This window comes from Nerophis lumbriciformis, linkage group LG27 (assembly GCF_033978685.3).
Source record: "Nerophis lumbriciformis linkage group LG27, RoL_Nlum_v2.1, whole genome shotgun sequence".
In the NCBI taxonomy this organism is placed as follows: Eukaryota; Metazoa; Chordata; class Actinopteri; order Syngnathiformes; family Syngnathidae; genus Nerophis; species Nerophis lumbriciformis.
Genome location: NC_084574.2, coordinates 2,819,485 through 2,842,282, shown reverse-complemented (window position 1 = coordinate 2,842,282; position 22,798 = coordinate 2,819,485). Strand labels below are relative to the sequence as shown.

At 38.0% G+C, this 22,798-nt stretch overlaps 2 protein-coding genes across 2 annotated transcripts in view; one reads left to right on the top strand and one right to left on the bottom strand.

Moving 5' to 3' along the window:
- gatb (glutamyl-tRNA(Gln) amidotransferase, subunit B) overlaps positions 1 to 20,332 on the bottom strand; it is a 74,965-nt gene extending 54,633 nt beyond the window's left edge. Inside the window, exons 1-3 of the mRNA XM_061923042.2 lie at positions 20,181 to 20,332; positions 14,809 to 14,962; positions 13,449 to 13,562 (exon numbers count right to left, since the gene is read on the bottom strand). Coding sequence (XP_061779026.2) covers positions 13,449 to 13,562; positions 14,809 to 14,962; positions 20,181 to 20,329 — 417 coding nt within the window. The 5' untranslated portion in view covers positions 20,330 to 20,332. The remainder of the gene's footprint in view (positions 1 to 13,448; positions 13,563 to 14,808; positions 14,963 to 20,180) is intronic.
- Positions 20,333 to 20,454: 122 nt separating this feature from the next.
- dctpp1 (dCTP pyrophosphatase 1) lies at positions 20,455 to 21,349 on the top strand. The gene has a single exon (XM_061987871.2). It carries the CDS (start codon positions 20,537 to 20,539, stop codon positions 20,978 to 20,980), a length of 444 nt encoding a protein of 147 aa, XP_061843855.2. The 5' UTR covers positions 20,455 to 20,536; the 3' UTR covers positions 20,981 to 21,349.
- The last annotated feature ends 1,449 nt before the right edge of the window (positions 21,350 to 22,798 follow it).

The following is a 22,798-nucleotide window of genomic DNA, read 5'->3' as shown; positions in this document are numbered from 1 at the left end:
ACAACAATGATAGTATGATTAAAGTGAAAGTTAATTGTTCGTTTGTACATAGTATATATAACTGTTAATGTTGTAAAAGGTATTTGCACAACTAATTAACGTTAGCGTTTGTGACACGTCTTGTGCCGTGGGGTTCTTTCAGGACCGACAGACTGAACGCCAGACGGCTTTGCCAGGTTTACAATCTTTTAATTTTACACAAAGTCTTTTCTCTTCCAACTGCGCGGATCGCGCACCTGGGCACGATTGCGGCGTCGCTCCCGGCGCGCCCCGCCTCGCCGCTCGCTCGCCGCCGCCGCCTCTCCACAGCGTTAAAGAGGAGCGCGTCTTTGTAAACACTGAACAGGCACGCCAAACGCGCCTCTCAGAGCGAAACGGTGCTTTAGTTTATGAATTTACAACGCAGATACAAATGACACATTCATGTTTTTGTGTAATAATGACAACGTATACGCACGCGGACGATTGACTTGTTGATGGTGATGGCAAGAACGCTGTCGGGGGTTTTCTTTTCAAATGTTCGTTCATAGCCGTTGTGCTGCTATGATAGGCCATTTCCGCTCGACACAGTGTGCATACAACAACATTATTAGGCCGTTTATTGAAATACTCCCACACTTTTGACGACTTTTGGCGTGCTTTTTTCCCCTCGCTCGCATCGTCTGCTTTGCGCTCCGCCATGACAGTAAAGTAGTGTGACGTAAATATGCGACGCGCCGACGCACAAAAACGGCGTCGACGTATTTACGTAACCGATGACGTCGACTATGTCGACGCGTCGTTTCAGCCTTAGTAGTAACGCGCTACATTTACTCCGTTACATCCACTTGAGTAACTTTTGGGATGAATTGTACTTCTAAGAGTAGTTTTAATGCAACATACTTTTACTTTTACTTGAGTATATTTATAGAGAAGAAACGCTACTTTTACTCCGCTACTTTTATCTACATTCAGCTCGCTACTCGCTACTAATTTTTATGGATCTGTTAATGCACGCTTTGTTTGTTTTGGTTTGTCAGACAGACCTTCATAGTGCCTGCGTTTCAACAAATACAGTCACTGGTGACGTTCACTCCGTTCCACCAATCAGATGCAGTCACTGGTGACGTTGGACCAATCAAACAGAGCCAGGCGGTCACATGACCTGACTTAAACAAGTTGAAAAACTTATTGGGGTGTTACCATTTAGTGGTCAATTGTACGGAATATGTACTGTACTGTGCAATCTACTAATAAAAGTTTCAATCAATCAATCAAAGGTGTGAAGGAAAAAAGACCCTTTTTTATTTCAACCGTACATCCCGTCAAAAGCCTAAAGACTGACTGCACAGTTCCTGTCTTCACAATAAAAGTGCCGCTCCATCGCGCCTGCGCTTTCAAAACAAGAGTCTCCGAAAGCCAGCGCAAACAAGCTAGCAAGCTACGGAGTTTGCCGCCAATGTATTTCTTGTAAAGTGTATAAAAACGAATATGGAAGCTGGACAAATAAGATGCCAAAAACCAACAACTTTCATGTGGTATTAGACAGAAAGGAGGAACTTTTTTTCTCCTCCATTTGAAAACGTGGACGCTATCAGCACTACTGTCTGATCCCAATCAATGCAAGTCATCAGAATCAGGTAATACACCAACTTATATTCTTGTCTTCATGAAAGAAAGGAATCTATATGTGTTAAACATGCATGTATATTCATTAAAACACCTTTAACATGTGAACAAAAACAGCAAAATAAATACATATAAATTATATACTATATATATCAATGTATATATATATATATATATATATATATATATATATATATATATATATATATATATATATATATATATATATATATATATATATATATATATATATATATGTATGATATGAGTGTGTATGTTACTCATCAGTTACTCAGTACTTGAGTAGTTTTTTCACAACATACTTTTTGCTTTTACTCAAGTAAATATTTGGGTGACTACTCCTTACTTTTACTTGAGTAATAAATCTCTAAAGTAACAGTACTCTTACTTGAGTACAATTTCTGGCTACTCTACCCACCTCTGATCATTGGCCGCTTTAAAAGTAATTCCATCACAATACAGTGGAACCTCGATTTACAAACCCCTCTATTTGCCATCTTTTCCATTTACGAAATTTTCGATCGAATCAAATGTGCCTCCGTGTGCGAACCATGTCTCGGTGTAAAGACGTTTTATTTATTCCTTCATTTTGTGTGCCGCTGGAAGCCTTAGAGCTTTGCCATTTTGGAGAGGTGGAGCAGGAGCCCCTTACATCACATCCTCTTTACGCAGTCCATTACTCGGCCCCAACTTTTCCGTGCTTCAGTGTGTTTCTTTTCTCACCATTCACCAAGTTCTGTCTATTTTGCTTAATCAATATAGGTCCAAAAAAGCCAACAAACCAGCCTTAAAAAGAAAGAGGGATTCGCTGTGGACTTAGACTTAACCTTTTAGACCTCGGGGCCCAACTGTTCCACTACAGAGGGGCTAATGGAAATCAAATATTAACACTGAACTTGCTATCTTGCTCTTGATTTTAACCGCATTCAATTTATCTAACCTACTAACTATGAGTGCACAAAAGAAATCGACTCACATCTGAATCGTGATTCATATTCATCCCATTTCTTAAAAGTCATAATTGAAAAATATTGAATTATAGAGAAAAACTATGAAAAAAACTGCGACTTATAATCCGAAAAATACAGTGTGTATATATATATATACACACACACACACACACACACACACACACACACACACACACACACACACACACACACACACACACACACACACACACACACACACACACACACACACACACACACACACACACACACATATATATATGTATGTGTGGGAAAAAAAATCACAAGACTACTTCATCTCTACAGGCCTGTTTCATGAGGGGTTCCCTCAATCATCAGGAGATTCTGATGATTGAGGGAACCCCTCATGAAACAGGCCTGTAGAGATGAAGTAGTCTTGTGATTTTTTTTTTTTTCCCACACATACATATATTGCGCTCTACTACGGTATCGAGCACTATTTTTTGGATAACCTTATTAAGACATATATATATATATATATATATATATATATATATATATATATATATATATATATATATATATATATATACACACACACACACACACATATACATATATATATATATATATATATATATATATATATATATATATATATATATATATACACATACACATACACATTTATACACACACGCACCTCTTTTGCGGAGCTGTCAGGGCGGAGTTTCTTAAATGCCTCAAATGTCCGGCATTTTGAGTTAGGGTTGCGTGTATTTTCAATGTACGTTCAGGGTTAAGAAGGGGTTAAAAACAAAACAAATTGTGCGCGCAGCAGCATTGGTGAGGGAGGGGGCAGAGACAGAGAGAGAGAGAGAGAGAGAGAGAGAGAGAGAGAGAGAGAGAGAGAAAGAGAGAGACAGAGAGAGAGAGAGAGTTATGATAAACGCGCATGCGTTGCCAGGCTCTGCTTTTTATCCATTGATTTATCACATTTAATTTTTTATTATCTATAGCAGGGGTGTCAAAAGTGTGCCCCGGAGGCCATTTGCGGCCCACAGCAAATGTTTTAAAGGCTCACGGCACATTCTAAAAATACTATTAAAATAAACAAAAACATAACAAAAGTGAAATTAAAAAGCTTAAAGGTTAAATGTAACTTAGAAAAAGTTGCAATGTTGACTAATAAAACAAAGCTGTTTTTTTTTTTTCTTTCAAACTGTCATTGCTCAAAACATAATATTGAATCAAAATCAATGTTATTATGAATTATTGACCTATACAAGGTTCCCATTACTTCACATCAAATATTACACTAAGAAAAATATTTTTGGTGGAAGATTTTGCAAATTTGGTAAATAAATAACCCCAAAATTTATATTTTGTTGTTTTCTTACTGTACCGAAAATGAACTGAACCGTGACCTCTAAACCGAGGTACGTACCGAACCAAAATTTTTGTGTACCGTTACACCCCTAGTTTCTCAAAATAGATATACTGACCCCTAGACACATTTTTTTCTCAAAATTTGCCCCTTTGAGTCAAAATAATTGCCCGGGCCTGCAGTAGACCCAATAGGCGTTTCAGTAGCAGGTCCAAATAGGTAGAAATGAGCCATGACTAACAATAAAACAATTACTCTCTCATACCTGCCAACTTTTGAAATCAGAAAAACCTAGTAGCCAGGGTCCAGGGGCCGCAGGCCCCGGACAAAGTCCTGGTGGGGGGTTCAGGCTTCGCCCCCCGACGCAAAATGATTATTAGCATTCAGACAGGTTAAAATGTTGCTAAAACCATCACTTTTCTATCAGTCACAGTGACTTTTCAAAATAAAAATATTACAGCAAAAATCATATGGGTTGATTGACATGTTTATTCTGTAAGCTAACTTCAATAGTTTGAAATTATTTTGACAGTTAATGCCAGTTATCCTGTCAACCTTTCACAAGACTTCAATTTGTTAATTGAAAGTATAAACACTTTTTACAGTAAACAAATGGTAAAACAGTACTAAACAATTCCATTTAAAAAAAAATTGGTGTCATTATTAACTTTCTGTCCAAGCTTGTATAATCTACTGCCTTGTTCAATTGTAAAAAATATTCTGTGCCTAAAATTCACATTTCTATCACAATTTTCATACTGTAAACATGGTAAGCTAACTTCATTAAAATTAAGAGTCCTGTCAATAGCATGGAATTACAATTCAAATGTAGTTTTTTTGTAAGCCTTTCAAAAGAATTCAAAATATGAGAAATTAATGAAAATTAATTGAAGCCATCAGACACTTGAAAAGTGGCACATCACATCTCTAATGTAATCATTTGAACTTTTCAACAGAAATAGCACTGCAAAAATATTAAGGACATACTTCTGTATTTGGTAGTTATGCTGTCAACATTTAACAAGATTTCTTCAACTTGGACTTGAAAGCATAAATAGTATAAACACTTTTAACAGTATAACAGTACTAAACAATTCCAATAGATAACATTGGTGTCATTACCTTTTTGTGGCTAAAATCCGAAAAACGTTGAAAGTTTTCCACTTGTATCGCTAGCAACGGCATTAGACTTGTGTTTTTTTTGTCCCAACGTGGTCTTTTACATCGCTAATTCCTCCGTGTCCGATCGAAAAATCTTGTCTGCACAAGGTGCAATTCGCGTAGTTTTCACCCTTTTTGGAACGGATAATTATTCCCGGATAGGCTTTTGAATATTCTTCACGGAATGACTGCAGTTTTCTTTTCGGTTTAAGACTCGTTTGCGATTTTTCTCCGGCTGATTCCATGATCGTTCGCTCGTTTGGAAACAATGGCAACTGGTGCCTCGTGCTTGGCAGCGGTGCTATAAATAGCCTCGCGCATTTAAAAAATTTTTTTTTTTTTAATTAATGAAAAAACGTATTTTTTATCACTGCAACCGTAACCCGGAATAGGTTGATGAAAACAGTACTAATTACGGGAAAACCGGAGTAGTTGGCAGGTATGGTACGTGTATTTGTATTGAACCGTTTCGGTACGGGGGTTCCGGTTCGGTTCGGAGGTGTACCGAACGAGTTTCCACACGGACATATTAAGTAGCGTAACCCACGTTGTGTAAACAATGCACATAGTGTAAACAGTGCATTGTTTACTCAAAATGCCGGACATTTGAGGCATTTACGAAACTCCGCCCTGACAGCTCCGCAAAAGAGGACATGTCCGGTGAAAAGAGCTCCTAGCATGCCGCTAACAGGCTAGGATAGACTGACCATACGTCCTCTTTTCACCGGACATGTCCTCTTTTGCGGAGCTGTCAGGGCGGAGTTTCTTAAATGCCTCAAATGGCCGGCATTTTGAGTTAGGGTTGCGTGTATTTTCAATGTACGTTCAGGGTTAAGAAGGGGTTAAAAACAAAACAAATTGTGCGCGCAGCAGCATTGGTGAGGGAGGGGGCAGAGACAGAGAGAGAGAGAGAAAGTTATGATAAACGCGCATGCGTCGCCAGGCTCTGCTTTTTATCCATAGATTTATCATATTTAATTTTTTATTATCTATAGCAGGGGTGTCAAAAGTGTGCCCCGGAGGCCATTTGCGGCCCACAGCTAATGTTTTAAAGGCCCAAGGCACATTCTAAAAATACTATTAAAATAAACAAAAACATAACAAAAGTGAAATTAAAAAGCATAAAGGTTAAATGTAATTTAGAAAAAGTTGCAATGTTGACTAATATAAAACAGCTGTTTTTTTTTTTCTTTCAAACTGTCATTGCTCAAAACATAATATTGAATCAAAATCAATATTATGAATTATTGACCTATCCAAGGTTCCCATTACTTCGCATCAAATATTACACTAAGAAAAATATTTTTGGTGGAAGATTTTGCAAATTTGGTAAATAAATAACCCAAAAATGTTTATTTTGTTGTTTTCTTTCTGTACCGAAAATGAACCGAACCGTGACCTCTAAATGTACCGAACCGAAACGTTTGTGTACCGCTACACCCCTACTTCTCCCAATAAACATCTGTTTAGTATTTTAACATGAAAGTGTTATATAAATAATCTGTTCCAGGGTAAAAATGTGGCTGAATGATCAATATTTTTTTTTATCAGATTAATCACACTTTTAAATTTGGATTAATCACAGTAAATTACTCGCTTGTGTAACTTCAATTAACCAAACATTTTTTGAATGTTTTACTTTAATGCACATCATTTATTTGCTCAAAACCTGGTAAAAGTTATCTAAAGTTTATTATGAAGCAAAAATGATGAATGCATACATTATTTTATATTGTATTGGCCGAGCAGCGCATGCAGCAAGTTGTTGTTGTTGTTGTTGTTTTGTCTTGCTAATCGGGCGGTTCCATACCAATATATTGGTACTGGTACCAAAATGCATTTTGATACCTTTCTAAATAAAAAAAAATGGCATCATTGGCTTAATTTTAACAAAAAATCTTAGGGTACGTTAAACAAATGTTTGTTATTGCAATTTAGTCCTTAAATAAAATAGTGAACATACTAGACAACTTGTCTTTTAGTAGTAAGTAAACAAACAAAGACTCCTAATTAGTAGTATGGAGTAACATATTGTGTCATTTATACACCTATTATTTTGTACACATTATTAAGGACAAGCTGTAAAAAATGTGTATTAATCTACAAGTGTAAAAACTTATTGGGGTGTTACCATTTAGTGGTCAATTGTAGGGAATATGTACTGTACTGTGCAATCTACTAATAAAAGTCTCAATCAATCAATCAAAAAAAGCACTTTATATGTAGAAAGGTTTCGTTAAGAAACCATTCTGAGCCTTATGTTATTTAGTTTTTTTCTTATATATGTTGACCACATTAACCCTGGCAATGGACCCTGTGTGTATATGTAAGTTATGCCATTGTTTACACATTTGGTAAATAAATAACCCAAAAATGTATATTTTGTTGTTTTCTTACTGTACCGAAAATGAACTGAACTGTGACCTCTAAACCGAGGTATGTACCGAACCAAAATTTTTGTGTACCGTTACACTCCTAGTGTTTCTAAAAATAGATATACTGACCCCTAGACACATTTTTTTCTCAAAATTTGGCCCTTTGTGTCAAAATAATTGCCCCGGCCTGCAGTAGACCCAATAGGCGTTTCAGTAGCAGGTCCAAATAGGTAGAAATGAGCCATGACTAACAATAAAACAATTACTCTCTCATACCTGCCAACTTTTGAAATCAGAAAAACCTAGTAGCCAGGGTCCAGGGGCCGTAGGCCCCGGACAAAGTCCTGGTGGGGGGTTCAGGCTTCGCCCCCCGACGCAAAATGATTATTAGCATTCAGACAGGTTAAAATGTTGCTAAAACCATCACTTTTCTATCAGTCACAGTGACTTTTCAAAACAAAAATATTACAGCAAAAATCATATGGGTTGATTGACATGTTTATTCTGTAAGCTAACTTCAATAGTTTGAAATTATTTTGACAGTTAATGCCAGTTATCCTGTCAACCTTTCACAAGACTTCAATTTGTTAATTGAAAGTATAAACAGTAAACAAATGGTAAAACAGTACTAAACAATTCCAATTTAAAAAAAATTGGTGTCATTATTAACTTTCTGTCCAAGCTTGTATAATCTACTGCCTTGTTCAATTGTAAAAAATATTCTGTGCCTAAAATTCACATTTCTATCACAATTATCATACTGTAAACATTGTAAGCTAACTTCATTAAAATTAATAGTCCTGTCAATAGCATGGAATTACAATTCAAATGTAGTTTTTTTGTAAGCCTTTCAAAAGAATTCAAAATATGAAAAATGAATGAAAATTAATTTAAGCCATCAGACACTTGAAAAGTGGCACATCACATCTCTAATGTAATCATTTGAACTTTTCAACAGAAATAGCACTGCAAAAATATTAAGGACATACTTCTGTATTTTGGTAGTTATGCTGTCAACATTTAACAAGATTTCTTCAACTTGGACTTGAAAGCATAAATAGTATAAACACTTTTAACAGTATGTCGTGCTGTGAAATACAGCCGACAGGATTGCGCACCAAACACGAAGCAAGGCCAAAGCGCATGCATGCTGCAGGAGAACAAAGGACTTCTTTCATTTAAGGTTTGTGATAAACCATCAAACTCATTCGTTAAAAGGACTCTATAGTAATATAAAGCGAATTTTTCTGGACATTATCATGCAAGAAAAGTTTATTTTTGGGACCGCGATCACCGCGTAATGATTTTTAAAGGTTGCATTACAAACATTTAACTGTCCCATGTGATCAGCCAGTGCGATTGGAAGTCCATGCTCAATTATTGCCTCCGTAAATAAAACTTCGGCATTTATCACATCCAAAGAATCTGTTTGGGCGACGAAAAACGTTGAAAGTTTTCCACTTGTATCGCTAGCAACGGCATTAGACTTGTGTTTTTTTGTCCCAACGTCGTCTTTTACATCGCTAATTCCTCCGTGTCCGATCGAAAAATCTTGTCTGCACAAGGTGCAATTCGCGTAGTTTTCACCCTTTTTGGAACGGATAATTATTCCCGGATAGGCTTTTGAATATTCTTCACGGAATGACTGCAGTTTTCTTTTCGGTTTAAGACTCGTTTGCGATTTTTCTCCGGCTGGTTCCATGATCGTTCGCTCGTTTGGAAACAATGGCAACAGGTGCCTCGTGCTTGGCAGCGGTGCTATAAATAGCCTCGCGCATTTAAAATTTTTTATTTTTTTTTTAATTAATGAAAAACCATATTTTTTATCACTGCAACCGTAACCCGGAATAGGTTGATGAAAACCGTACTTATTACGGGAAAACCGGAGTAGTTGGCAGGTATGGTACGTGTATTTGTATTGAACCGTTTCGGTACGGGGGTTCCGGTTCGGTTCAAAGGTGTACCGAACGAGTTTCCACACGGACATATTAAGTAGCGTAACCCACGTTGTGTGAACAATGCACACAGTGTAAACAGTGCATTGTTTACTCAAAATGCCGGACATTTGAGGCATATAAGAAACTCCGCCCTGACAGCTCCGCAAAAGAGGACATGTCCGGTGAAAAGAGCTGCTAGCATGCCGCTAACAGGCTACGATAGACTGTCCATACGTCCTCTTTTCACCGGACATGTCCTCTTTTGCGGAGCTGTCAGGGCGGAGTTTCTTAAATGCCTCAAATGTCCGGCATTTTGAGTTAGGGTTGCGTGTATTTTCAATGTACGTTCAGGCTTAAGAAGGGGTTAAAAACAAAACAAATTGTGAGGGAGGGGCAGAGACAGAGAGAGAGAGAGAGTTATGATAAACGCGCATGCGTCGCCAGGCTCTGCTTTTTATCCATAGATTTATAACATTTAATTTTTTATTATCTATAGCAGGGGTGTCAAAAGTGTGCCCCGGAGGCCATTTGCGGCCCACAGCTAATGTTTTAAAGGCCCACGGCACATTCTTAAAATACTATTAAAATAAACAAAAACATAACAAAAGTGAAATAAAAAAGCTTAAAGGTTAAATGTCATTTAGAAAAAGTTGCAATGTTGACTAATAAAACAAAGCTGTTTTTTCTTTCTTTCAAACTGTCATTGCTCAAAACATAATATTGAAACAAAATCAATGTTATTATGAATTATTGACCTATGCAAGGTTCCCATTACTTCACATCAAATATTCCACTAAGAAAAATATTTTTGGTGGAAGATTTTGCAAATTTGGTAAATAAATAAGCCAAAAATGTATATTTTGTTGTTTTCTTACTGTACCGAAAATGAACCGAACCGTGACCTCTAAACGTACCGAACCGAAATATTTGTGTACCGTTACACCCCTACTTCTCCCAATAAACATCTGTTTAGTATTTTAACATGAAAGTGCTATATAAATAATCTGTTCCAGGGTAAAAATGTGGCTGAATGATCAATATTTTTTTCATCAGATTAATCACACTTTTAAATTTGGATTAATCACAGTAAATTACTCGCTTGTGTAACTTCAATTAACCAAACATTTTTTGAATGTTTTACTTAAATGCACATCATTTATTTGCTCCAAACCTGGTAAAAGTTATCTAAAGTTTATTATGAAGCAAAAATGATGAATGCATACATTATTTTATATTGTATTGGCCGAGCAGCGCATGCAGCAAGTTGTTGTTGTTGTTGTTGTTTTGTCTTGCTAATCGGGCGGTTCCATACCAATATATTGGTACTGGTACCAAAATGCATTTTGATACCTTTCTAAATAAAAAAAAATGGCATCATTGGCTTAATTTTAACAAAAAATCTTAGGGTACGTTAAACAAATGTTTGTTATTGCAATTTAGTCCTTAAATAAAATAGTGAACATACTAGAAAACTTGTCTTTTAGTAGTAAGTAAACAAACAAAGACTCCTAATTAGTAGTATGCAGTAACATATTGTGTCATTTATACACCTATTGTTTTGTACACATTATTAAGGACAAGCTGTAAAAAATGTGTATTAATCTACAAGTTGAAAAACTTATTGGGGTGTTACCATTTAGTGGTCAATTGTAGGGAATATGTACTGTACTGTGCAATCTACTAATAAAAGTCTCAATCAATCAATCAAAAAAAGCACTTTATATGTAGAAAGGTTTCGTTAAGAAACCATTCTGAGCCTTATGTTATTTAGTTTTTTTCTTATATATGTTGACCACATTAACCCTGGCAATGGACCCTGTGTGTATATGTAAGTTATGCCATTGTTTACACATTTGGTAAATAAATAACCCAAAAATGTATATTTTGTTGTTTTCTTACTGTACCGAAAATGAACCTTAGCGGCGATGACCAAGAAGAACGCGGAGTTGGAATATAATTACAACATTTTATGTACATATTTATATACAGATTTGAACAATTAGTGATTCACTGAAATATATTTATTAATTGTGGTTCTTACAAAAAATATATCTTATAAAATATAAAAGCTAAAATGTCTCTTAAAGCTCTGCCCCTTTAATTAGTGAATACTAAATAATTTAACTTTAGCCTACTACTACAACCATATTATTTACCAGCAACATGAAGTGAAACAGAGGCAGAGGTGTCCTGCCACAGTCAGTCAACCTCCTCCTCCTCCTCCTGCTGAACAGGTCGCACCTGTGGTCCGGACTGTAGGCCTACCTCCTCTCCAAGTCGAGCCCTTTTCGGCCGTTGAAAATATTTTTCTATACTCATCTGTGTGAAGGAGTGAACATCCAACATTAGAATTTATTACTAACGAGCAGAAGCGCTCTATGTACAGTGCCGTCTAACCAGCAGCTCAACACATGCAGGGTTCAACGTTAAGGTTTTTTTCTACTTGCCCGACTTCTCAAATCTACTTGCCCCAATATTTTTACTTGTCCTGCCTAGGTTTTTTTCTGGCTGTGTAGTGCTCATGGCTTATATCTTACTAGAATCCTTCCCGTTGACTATTTACAACACTACACAGTATTTATTATTATTATTATTATTATTATCTATAATTACATTTAAATGGCATTGCATACATGTAAAATTAAATGCTATTTCACATTATTTGACCAGTAGCAGTTACACCCATCTGAACAGGTCAGCCACCTGTTTAAAGCCCAATCACAGTTAAAATCTTGAAATGAAGGGCCTTTAATGGCCAAAACATTAACCTGGACAACATTTTAACAGCTGGTTGGCTCAGATTTTATTCTTTTCATTGCATTCACATGCTGCAGTGGACAGTGGACAATTTAGCTTCAGTCCATGTGTGTTTATTGACAACAGGGTTATAACCTGGACACGTTAGCTCGTCGGTATGAAAACAGGTGACCGAGTCAAACAGCGGCGGTGTTAATGAAGCAGCGTCAGGCGAAACCGTCAGTGAAACGCTCGGTGAAATCGCGGATTAACATTAAATATATGACGAGCCGCGAGCGATGCAGCTATAACCTATCTACCTATAACACCTGTAAAAATGAAGCAATGCTACCACGCTAGCAAGCGTTAGCTAGCCGGCTATGAGCCACCAAGCTGCTAACTATCGCCAAAAGGCACCATTTAAGTTTTTTTTCCCATGGCATCCTGGATCAAGGCTTTCAGCAGCTTTTGGACGTTTGAGGTAGAAACGTAGGAAGCGCCATCATTATGAAAAGTAGTCGGCGAGTATTTTGGTCCCGTTTGTCCGTCCCTCTTCTTCTTCTTCTTCTTCTGGCCCACCAGGTGAATTAAGTGCTATTGGCGGAGTTACAATGCATACCGCCACCTACTGCACCGGAGGTGTAACTACAAGCAACATTCACAGACAGTCCCATTGCTTTTATGAGCGGTCGAGCGAGTCAAAAGCCAAAAAATCCATTTGTGGCGGACATAATTCTTTCGTGGCGGGCCGCCACAAATAAATGAATGTGTGGGAAACACTGCTCTCTATAAGTAAAGATATTATAAAAGGTGCATCAGAAAATAGGTAAAATCCACTTTATAGTCTAAATTCCTCATTAGCTCAGCCAGTTCTTAATCCCTAAACGAGGTGCACTGTCTGTATCAGCGTCACCATTATTCAACACTGCCTGGGGCTCTAACGACTTCCAATGATGGTTAAAAATGATGCCAGCGCGAAAAGAAAGCAATCCTCAAATAGGAAGAAATTGCAGAAAAGAGGGAGGAAATGACCGGTGGATAATGTGGAAAAAGGTGGCAGAGGGAGCGGAATGAGCTGATGAGTGAAAAAGCTCAGGTCGTTTTCTTTTAACGGCGTTCTGTGTCATTTGTCTGCCCGTCTGGCAAACAGAAGCACTGCCGCCACTTCTTCAGTAAAGCCATAATAGTATTACAGGAAGAAGTAGAAGACAGACTTTGCCTAATGAGCATTTCTGTCAAGCCCATTCTTCTAACCTGATGATGCCAAGAAAAAGAAGCTTGAAAAACTTACGGGGAGATCAGCATAAAAGTAGTGTTTCCTGTCAAAAAGGGACTTCCTGTTTATGCTGCAGTTGAGGGCCAGCCCCGTCATCACTGCCGCCTCAACGCATCGTCTGTTCAACACCTGGAAAGACATAAATATTGATTATTGATGACGTTATTAGGGCCCGCATGGCCCATTGTATAAGGACTCCCTTTGGGAGTCCTTATGCAATGGGACATAAGGACCTATTGAATTTGTAAGGTTTTATTATTATTCTTTCTTATTCCGCAGCTTTGCGCGGTACTTTGACCCTCTTAACATGTTTCAAAATTCACCAAATTTGACGCACACATAAATAAACTCGAACAAAACTCTTTGGTGAAAAAACCAAACCCCAAAACTCAAAATTGCGCTCTGGCGCCCCCTACAAAGTAAACTTTTTCTAACTCCCAGTACGAATGTCGTAGAGACATGAAACAAAAACCTCTATGTAGGTCTCACTTAGACTTAAATTTTATTAATTTATTTCCTCGGCCAAAAATCTACAGGAAGTTTGCTATTCCCCCTTCAACACTAAATTTTAGTAAAATCAGTAACTTTTGCCTCTTTGAGCTTTAATTTGACCCCCTTAACATACTTCAAAACTCACCAAACTGAACGCACACATCAGGACTGGCAGGAATTGCTATCTAATAAAAAAACCTAACCCCAAATCTCAAAATTGCGCTCTAGAGCAATTTTTTAATAAAACGGAGAAAAAAACTGCTCCTCGGAAGAAAAAAATGACAAAACTGCCTGTAACTCACACTGGGAAGGTCGGAGAGACATAAAACAAAAACCCCTATGTAGGTCTCACTTAGACCTACATTTCATAAATTGACAACCCACAGCAAAAACCAACAGGAACTTTGCTATTCCCCCTTCAAAACAATTTTTTTGTAAAAACCGGTCACCTTCCTTCAAAAACAAACTCCTCTGAGCGCGTTTGTCGTTTCGCCTTCAAACTAACACAGGAGAGAGATTGAACCCTTGTGATTACAATGACAGAAGCGTTTTTTTTCTAACTGCTCCGGTTTTGATTTTATGACCCTTCAAAGACCCGCTGCGCTGATGCTGCTGCGCTGCTGTTTTTTTAAGATGGCTGCTTAAAAGCAGGAAGCACCAACGTGCCCACACAATGCAGACAAAGTAGGTACACTAGACAAAAGTCTTGGGACACTTCAGACTAAAAGTAGACAAAAGTATTGGGACACTTATGACTATCACTGGACAAAAGTATTGGGACAGTTAGGACTAGCACCTGCCAAATACGCGGGCCCGACCAATGCTGCTTGCAGCTTTAATTATTATTATTATTGAGCAATGGTAATTAAGTCCTGACTCTCACAGGTAATGTGCCGGGTAAGGAGGCGTCCAAGAATGACACCAGGGAGTTTGGAGGAGACATGAAATGGACCCCCGAGCCGGAGAACAACTTGGTGTTGGAGTGAATCTGGGCGTGGATCTCCAGGCCCACCACTCCTTCCAGCTGCAGAGGAACACTGAGGACGAGAAGGAAGCAGACGACTTAACAAAAGTCTTACGATACATCTGAATGCAGTTGTAGTTTGGTAAAGGTTGAGTTACACTAAAGACACACGAAAAAAATAAATTAAAGTTAAATAAAAGTACACATTAGGTGTGGCAAAATTATTCTCTGCATTTGACCCATCACCGTTGATCACCCCCTGGGAGGTGAGGGAAGCAGTAAGCAGCAGCGGTGGCCACGCCCAGGAATCATTTTTGGTGATTTAACCCCCAATTCCAACACTTGATGCTGAGTGCCAAGCAGGGAGGTAATGGCTCCCATTTTTATAGTCTTTGGTATGACTCGGCCGGGGTTCGAACACAAAGTTGTGTATTATTGTAATGTTACAAGAATAAGCTTTTATTTTGAAAAGAAAAAGTCAATATTAGTAGAATTGAAATTGTATTGTGAAAAAAAAGTTGCAATAATAAAATTATAATATTTTATTTTTTTAAAGAAAAAAAAACAAGATATATTGTTAGACATTTGCATTTTGTTCGCAAAATTCATTCAGAAAGTTTAGTTGAAAAGTATTGAATAATTTTAATGTTGCATTTTTTTTAATTTAAATAAAGCCATTACATTACTAACCTAAACATGTAATTATGTCGCCATATTTATAGTGAAAGTTCCAAAAGTATGTATTTTTAAGCAAACTTATAATTACAAAGAAAAATTCTAAAAGCATTATGTTGATGTATTTTTGTATGAGGGGGGAAAAAAAGCACAATAAAAGAAAAAAGAACATCCATCCATTTTCTACCGCTTGTCCTTACACCAAAGACACACTAAAAAAAAAAAAAAAAGTTAAGTAAAAGTTAAAGTTTAGTTAAAGTACACACTAGGTGTGGCAAAATTATTCTCTGCATTTGACCTATCACCCTTGATCACCCCCTGGGAGGTGAGGGAAGCAGTAAGCAGCAGCAGTGGCCACGCCCAGGAATCATTTTTGGTGATTTAACCCCCAATTCCAACCCTTGATGCTGAGTGCCAAGCAGGGAGGTAATGGCTCCCATTTTTATAGTCTTTGGTATGACTCGGCCGGGGTTCGAACACAAAGTTGTGTATTAGTGTAATGTTACAAGAATAAGCTTTTATTTTGAAAAGAAAAAGTCAATATTAGTAGAATTGAAATTGTATTGTGAAAAAAAAGTTGCAATACTAAAATTATAACATTTTATTTTTTAAAGAAAAAAAAACAAGATATATTGTTAGACATTTGCATTTTGTTCGCAAAATTCATTCAGAGAGTTTAGTTGAAAAGTATTGAATAATTTTAATGTTGCATTTTTTTTTTTTTTTTTTAAATAAAGCCATTACATTACTAACTTAAACATGTAATTATGTAGCCATATTTATAGTGAAAGTTCCAAAAGTATGTATTTTTAAGCAAACTTATAATTACAAAGAACAATTCTAAAAGCATTATGTTGATGTATTTTTGTATGAGGGGGGAAAAAGCACAATAAAAGAAAAAGAACATCCATCAATTTTCTACCGCTTGTCCTTACACCAAAGACACACTACAAAAAAAAAAAAAAAAGTTAAGTAAAAGTTAAAGTTTAGTTAAAGTACACACTAGGTGTGGCGAAATTATTCTCTGCATTTGACCCATCACCCTTGATCACCCCCTGGGAGTTGAGGGGAGCAGTGAGCAGCAGCGGTGGCCGCGCCTAGGAATCATTTTTGGTGATTTAACCCCCAATTCCAACCCTTGATGCTGAGTGCCAAGCAGGGAGGTAATGGCTCCCATTTTTATAGTCTTTGGTATGACTCGGCCGGGGTTCGAACACAAAGTTGTGTATTATTGTAATGTTACAAGAATAAGCTTTTATTTTGAAAAGAAAAAGTCAATATTAGTAGTTGAAATTGTATTGTGAAAAAAGTTTATATGCCACTCCTTTGTCTCATTTTGTCCACCAAACCTTTTATGCTGTGCGTGAATGCACAAAGGTGAGCTTTGTTGACATCATTGACTTGCATGGAGTGCTAATAATCCATGCTAACATGCTATTTAGGCTAGCTGTGTGTACATATTACATCATTATGCCTGGTTTGTAGCTATATTTGAGTTCATTTAATTTCCTTTACTTATGTCCTCTGTGTATTTAATTTATATTTGCATGTCTCACAACACATTATCTGTATGTATTATTGGCTGCATTTCTGATTGTGTGCCATGTTGTTCCAGACCACAGCAAACGTTACCATATTGTTGCAGACCACAGCAAACGTTACCCAGCTTGCAAAGATTGCAATAAATCCATTAGAAGAAGACAGCCTGTCCTTTCCTTTAACTTTGGCACAGAAAAGATAGGCTCCAGCACCCCCCCACGACACCAAAAGGGACAAGCGGTAGAAAATGGATGGATGGACACATCAATACCTTTGGCATTTTTAAGCAGTTTTGGGACTAACGCGTTACAAAGTAACGTTACTGCAACGCCGTTAGCTTCGGGAGTAACAAGTAATCTAACGCGTTATTTTTTATATACAGTAACTCGGTTACCGTTACTACATGATGTGTTATTTTTTATGTAGTATCGGCTAGAAACAGAAGATCTGAGTGTGTTTTATTGCAGCGCTGCGGTTGAAAAGAAGAGGCGTGCTTTGTGTGGGTGGGGGCTCCCAGACCGTAGTTGAGGGGCGCAGGGGAGACGTTCCTCCAGGGCATATGTACTTCGGGGCTAACAACCTTCACTTTACCGGGAAGTGGGTCTTTACAGCTGAGGGTGAATGACGAGGCTGGCGGTTTGTTGCAACTTTATTGGACGCAGCCATCCACCAAGCTAGATCACCTGCACGCACTCACTGTCGCCGTTCCCTCACCTCTCTCGCCCACTCACTCACTGACGTCACTCACCTCACATGCTGTCATATCTTAAAGGGCCACACACACACACACACACACACACACACACACACACACACACACACACACACACACACACACACACACACACACACACACACACACACACACACACACACACACACACACACACACACACACACACACACACACACACACACACACACACACACACACACACACACACACACACACACACACACACACACACACACACACACGCTACTCTCATAACAACTAACAAGACATCATGGTGAAGCCAGAAGTCGAGTTTCTTAACATGGAGACATTCTCAATACTTTTCTTTTGTCGAGCACAAAGAAAATAACATTTTAGTTAAATGTAAGTTGTGTCTTGGATCGAAGAGCCTATCTACTTAAAGTTAAAGTGCCATTGTGTTGCAGCTATTTAAAATAGTTTTGTCAATTTGTTCTGGCCTGAAATAAGTTGGCCCTTTGAAACATCTTTGTGTGTTGTATGTAGAGCACATTGCTTAGCAGAGTTGAGTGATGCAAATGCATGTCAAGTTGATCAACACATTGTATTATTCTCCAGTGCAATAACAGTACTGAAATGAAGGCTAAAAGGGCATTAATGGGAGCCTTAAAAAAAACCAAGAAAAAAAACAAAACTAAAAAGTTACTTTTCAAAGTAACTATTTAGTTGGGTGTAAGTAACTGAGTTACTTTTGAAATAAAATAACTAGTAACTGTAACTAGTTACTGGTTTTCAGTAACTGACCCAACACTGGTTTTAAGGCAGTAATTTCCAGGAGTTATCTCACCATCTGAGATACTAACTTAATGTGTTGCCTTCATTATTACATACTTGCCAACCTTGAGACCTCCGATTTCGGGAGGTGGGGGGTGGGGCGGGGGCGTGGTTGGGTGCGTGGTTAAGATGTATATATATATATATATAAGAAATACTTGACTTTCAGTGACTTCTAGCTATATATATATATATATATATATATATATATATATATATATATATATATATATATATAAATAAAAGAAATACTTGAATTTCAGTGTTCATTTATTTACACATACACACACACATAACACTCATCTAGTCATTGTTGAGTTAAGGGTTGAATTGTCCATCCTTGTTCTATTCTCTGTCACTATTTCAGAAAACACACATTATACAAATATACATTATAAAACCAATAAGAAAACGGGAGCTCTAATTTGGGAGTCTGAATTAGGATCAGAAGTTCCTATATAAACATTGCGCACTCACGTCGCCTTTTTGTATTGATTACTGCAGCTGTGCACTGGATTCATTCACAAATACAAACTACAACACTTTAGAGTTAGGCTCCACCATCAGAATGTGTACTTAAACTTATAAAGATCACATGGATATTATTCAGTGCGTTGATTCACCAAAACTAACCTGTTATACAGGAGGAAAAAGCACACAGGACGTTTCACAGACTGGTCGCGCTCATCAGAATGACAAGACACTTCCGGTCTGCAGGTGATAGCATTCAATTGGGAAGAAACGCCCTACTGCCCCCTACTGACCAATGTGAATACTGATAAATCTGTAATGACAGCTCCAAAAACGAATTCAAACCACAAAATAAAATAAATAAATCAACACAAAAATGTGACACATTGTGGGTGGGTCACATATGCATGTACAGTAGATGGCAGTATTGTCCTGTTTAAAAGTGTCACAACATTGCTGTTTACGGCAGACGAACTGCTTTACGGGGGACGAAAACTTGACTGCTGTTGTTGTGTGTTGTTACCACGCTGGGAGGACGTTAATGAAACTGCCTAACAATAAACACACATAAGAAACCAAGAACTCGCCCTCGATCATTAGCTGTTTATATTGTGGGAAAGTGGACGTGAGAACAGGCTGTCAACACGTCACTCAGGTCCGCATGGAGCTGGAGGGGGCGTGGCCTCCAGCTCCGCCTGAATTTCGGGAGAAATTTTGTCCTGGGAGGTTTTCGGGAGAGGCGCTGAATTTCGGGAGTCTCCCGGAAAATCCGGGAGGGTTGGCAAGTATGTTATTATTACATGAGGCTTTTAACTTTTTGCGGCTCCAGACAGATTAGTTTTTTTGTATATTTGGTCCAATGTGGCTCTTTCAACATGTTGGCAAGAACAACCCGAGGAAAAAAAAAAGGAACATTCCCACACGAAGGTAAACAGCAGAAAACATTCTCTCTCCGAAGACGAGCCATACACAACATGAAATATTTGTCTTCTCATTGAGTGACGACAAGTTTAATAGAAGAAGTGCGCTCGGACGCGTTACAAAGTCAGTGCAGTGTACTTTGACGACGTTCACATACCCTTTTGTCCTGGCCTGCAGTTGGTGGTTGTTAGTCGAAGCAGACATATTTAGTCTCCTGGCGGAAAACGACGCATTTCGATAAAATAATGTTGCTTTTATCATTTTGTAGCGAACGCCGCCTGTCACTGTCACAGCCGAGGTAGCCATGTTGTTTGTCGCGGACATACATGGGAGTTGTAGTTTTTAACAGCGCTTGAGGCTCGTAAGAAATCTGCTATAAAACTACAAGTCCCTGTTAAAGTGAGTATTAACACTTCCGGGTCGCGACACCGGATTTCCGGTTACACATTTGGCGGGACTTCTTCCCTATCTATAAGTTGGCGGGTGTTATTATACACAACTCGCTTCAACATAATGGCCTCGAACGGAACGGCGGTTAATGGCGGCGAGTCTATTAATGGAAGTGCCGAGGAAAAGAAAGTCTTCACCTTCAGCCCGCAGCCCACCGTGGAAGACATCCGACGCATGCAAGCGGAGTTCACCGACGAGCGCGACTGGAAGCAGTTCCACCAGCCCCGCAACCTGCTGCTGGCCATGGTCGGGGAGGTGGGCGAGGTGTCGGAGCTCTTCCAGTGGAAGGGCGAGGTGGCCGAGGGCCTGCCGGACTGGAGCGAGGCCGAGCGGGAGCAGCTGGCCCACGAACTCAGCGACGTGTTCATCTACCTGGTGGAGCTGGCCGAGAAGTGCCGGGTGGATCTCCCGCAGGCGGTGCTGCGCAAGATGGCCCTCAACAGGATCAAGTACCCCGCCAGCAAAGTGCACGGCTCGGCCAAGAAGTACACGGAATATGACGACTGAACTTCTGTGCACTGATGCTTCTAGAAAGTCAGACTTTGGTGGGTGCGGTGGTCGTCTCATGCTGCTCATGTTTTTTGTTTGTTTTTGTTTTAACCTTTTTTTTTTTTTTTTCTCGGTTAAATTACTTTTTTTTTTTTTTTACTGCTGTTAAACCCTGTTAACACATACAAAGTGACAATCAGCCACTATGAGAGTTGATTTTAAACATTGAAAAAATATATTTAAAAGGGTATTAAAATGTTACTTGTTATGACATTTGCCTATAAGGGCATGAACATCACTGGAATGTAACAGGACTACTTTTTGTTCTTGAGTTTTTCCCCATACACTTAAAACTGTCTGCAGAGATAAACCAAAGTAAAAGTTTCTTTAACTCTGCTTGTTGGAATTATTCACTCATTTGTACATTTTGGCAATCTAATTCCTGCTCTTTTAGAGATCTCCTTGATTTTAAACAGTAACATGAATCAGCAGCTTTTCCCACATATTAAATACCGTATTTTCCGCACTATAAGGCGCACCTAAAAACCTCCAATTTTCTCAAAAGCTGACAGTGCGCTTTATAATCCGGTGCGCTTCATATATGGACCAATATTGGGTCTCGCAACCCCAGCCTCTATTGTAGCGTCTATTCTATGCGCCTTATAATGCAGTGCGCCTTATATATGAACAAAGTTTTAAAATAGGCCATTCATTGAAGGTGCGCTTTATAGTGCGGAAAATACGGTACCACAAAAACCTTGTCAATATGGACAGTATTAGGCTTAGTTTATTATTGCAGATAAATTATACTTGGAGACCAAATTAACTGATTTAATATTGCATACAAATAATGTAAATATACCCCTTAAAATGCAGTACACATAAAGTGACAATCAGCCAACATGAGAGTTGATTTTAAACATTGAAAAAATATATTTAAAAGGGTATTAAAATGTTACTTGTTATGACATTTGCCTATAAGGGCATGAACATTACTGGAATGTAACAGGACTACTTTTTGTTCTTGAGTTTTCCCCCATACACTTAAAACTGTCTGCAGAGATAAACCAAAGTAAAAGTTTCTTTAACTCTGCTTGTTGGAATTATTCACTCATATGTACATTTTGACAATCTAATTCCTGCTTTTTTAGAGATCTCCTGGTATGCAAAAGTGATGATTTTAAACCATACTTGCCAACCTTGAGACCTCCGATTTCGGGAGGTGGGGGCGTGGTTAAGATATATATATATATATATATATAAGAAATACTTGACTTTCAGTGAATTCTAGCTATATATATATATATATATGTGTATATGTATACAAATAAAATAAATACTTGAATTTCAGTGTTCATTTACAAACTACAACCCACAAACACTTTAGAGTTAGGCTCCACCATCAGAATGTGTACTTAAACTTATAAAGATCACATGGATATTATTCAGTGAGTTGATTCACCAAAACTAACCTGTTATACAGGAGGAAAAGGCGTTTCAATTGTTCACAGACTGGTCGCGCTCATCAGAATGACAAGACACTTCCGGTCTGCAGGTGATAGCATTCAATTGGGAAGAAACGCCCTACTGCCCCCTACTGACCAATGTGAATACTGATAAATGTGTAATGACAGCTCCAAAAACGAATTCAAACCACAAAATAAAATAAATAAATCAGCATTTTCCACATATTAAATATCACAAAAACCTCGTCAATATAGACAGTATTAGGCTTAGTTTATTATTGCAGATAAATCGTATTTGGAGACCAAATTAACTGATTTAATATTGCATACAAATGTAAATATACCCCTTAAAATGCAGTACACATACAAA

Coding starts and splice junctions, on each gene's coding strand:
- dctpp1 (XM_061987871.2), top strand. CDS start 20,537: ATGGCCTCGAACGGAACGGCGGTTAATGGCGGCGAGTCTATTAATGGA.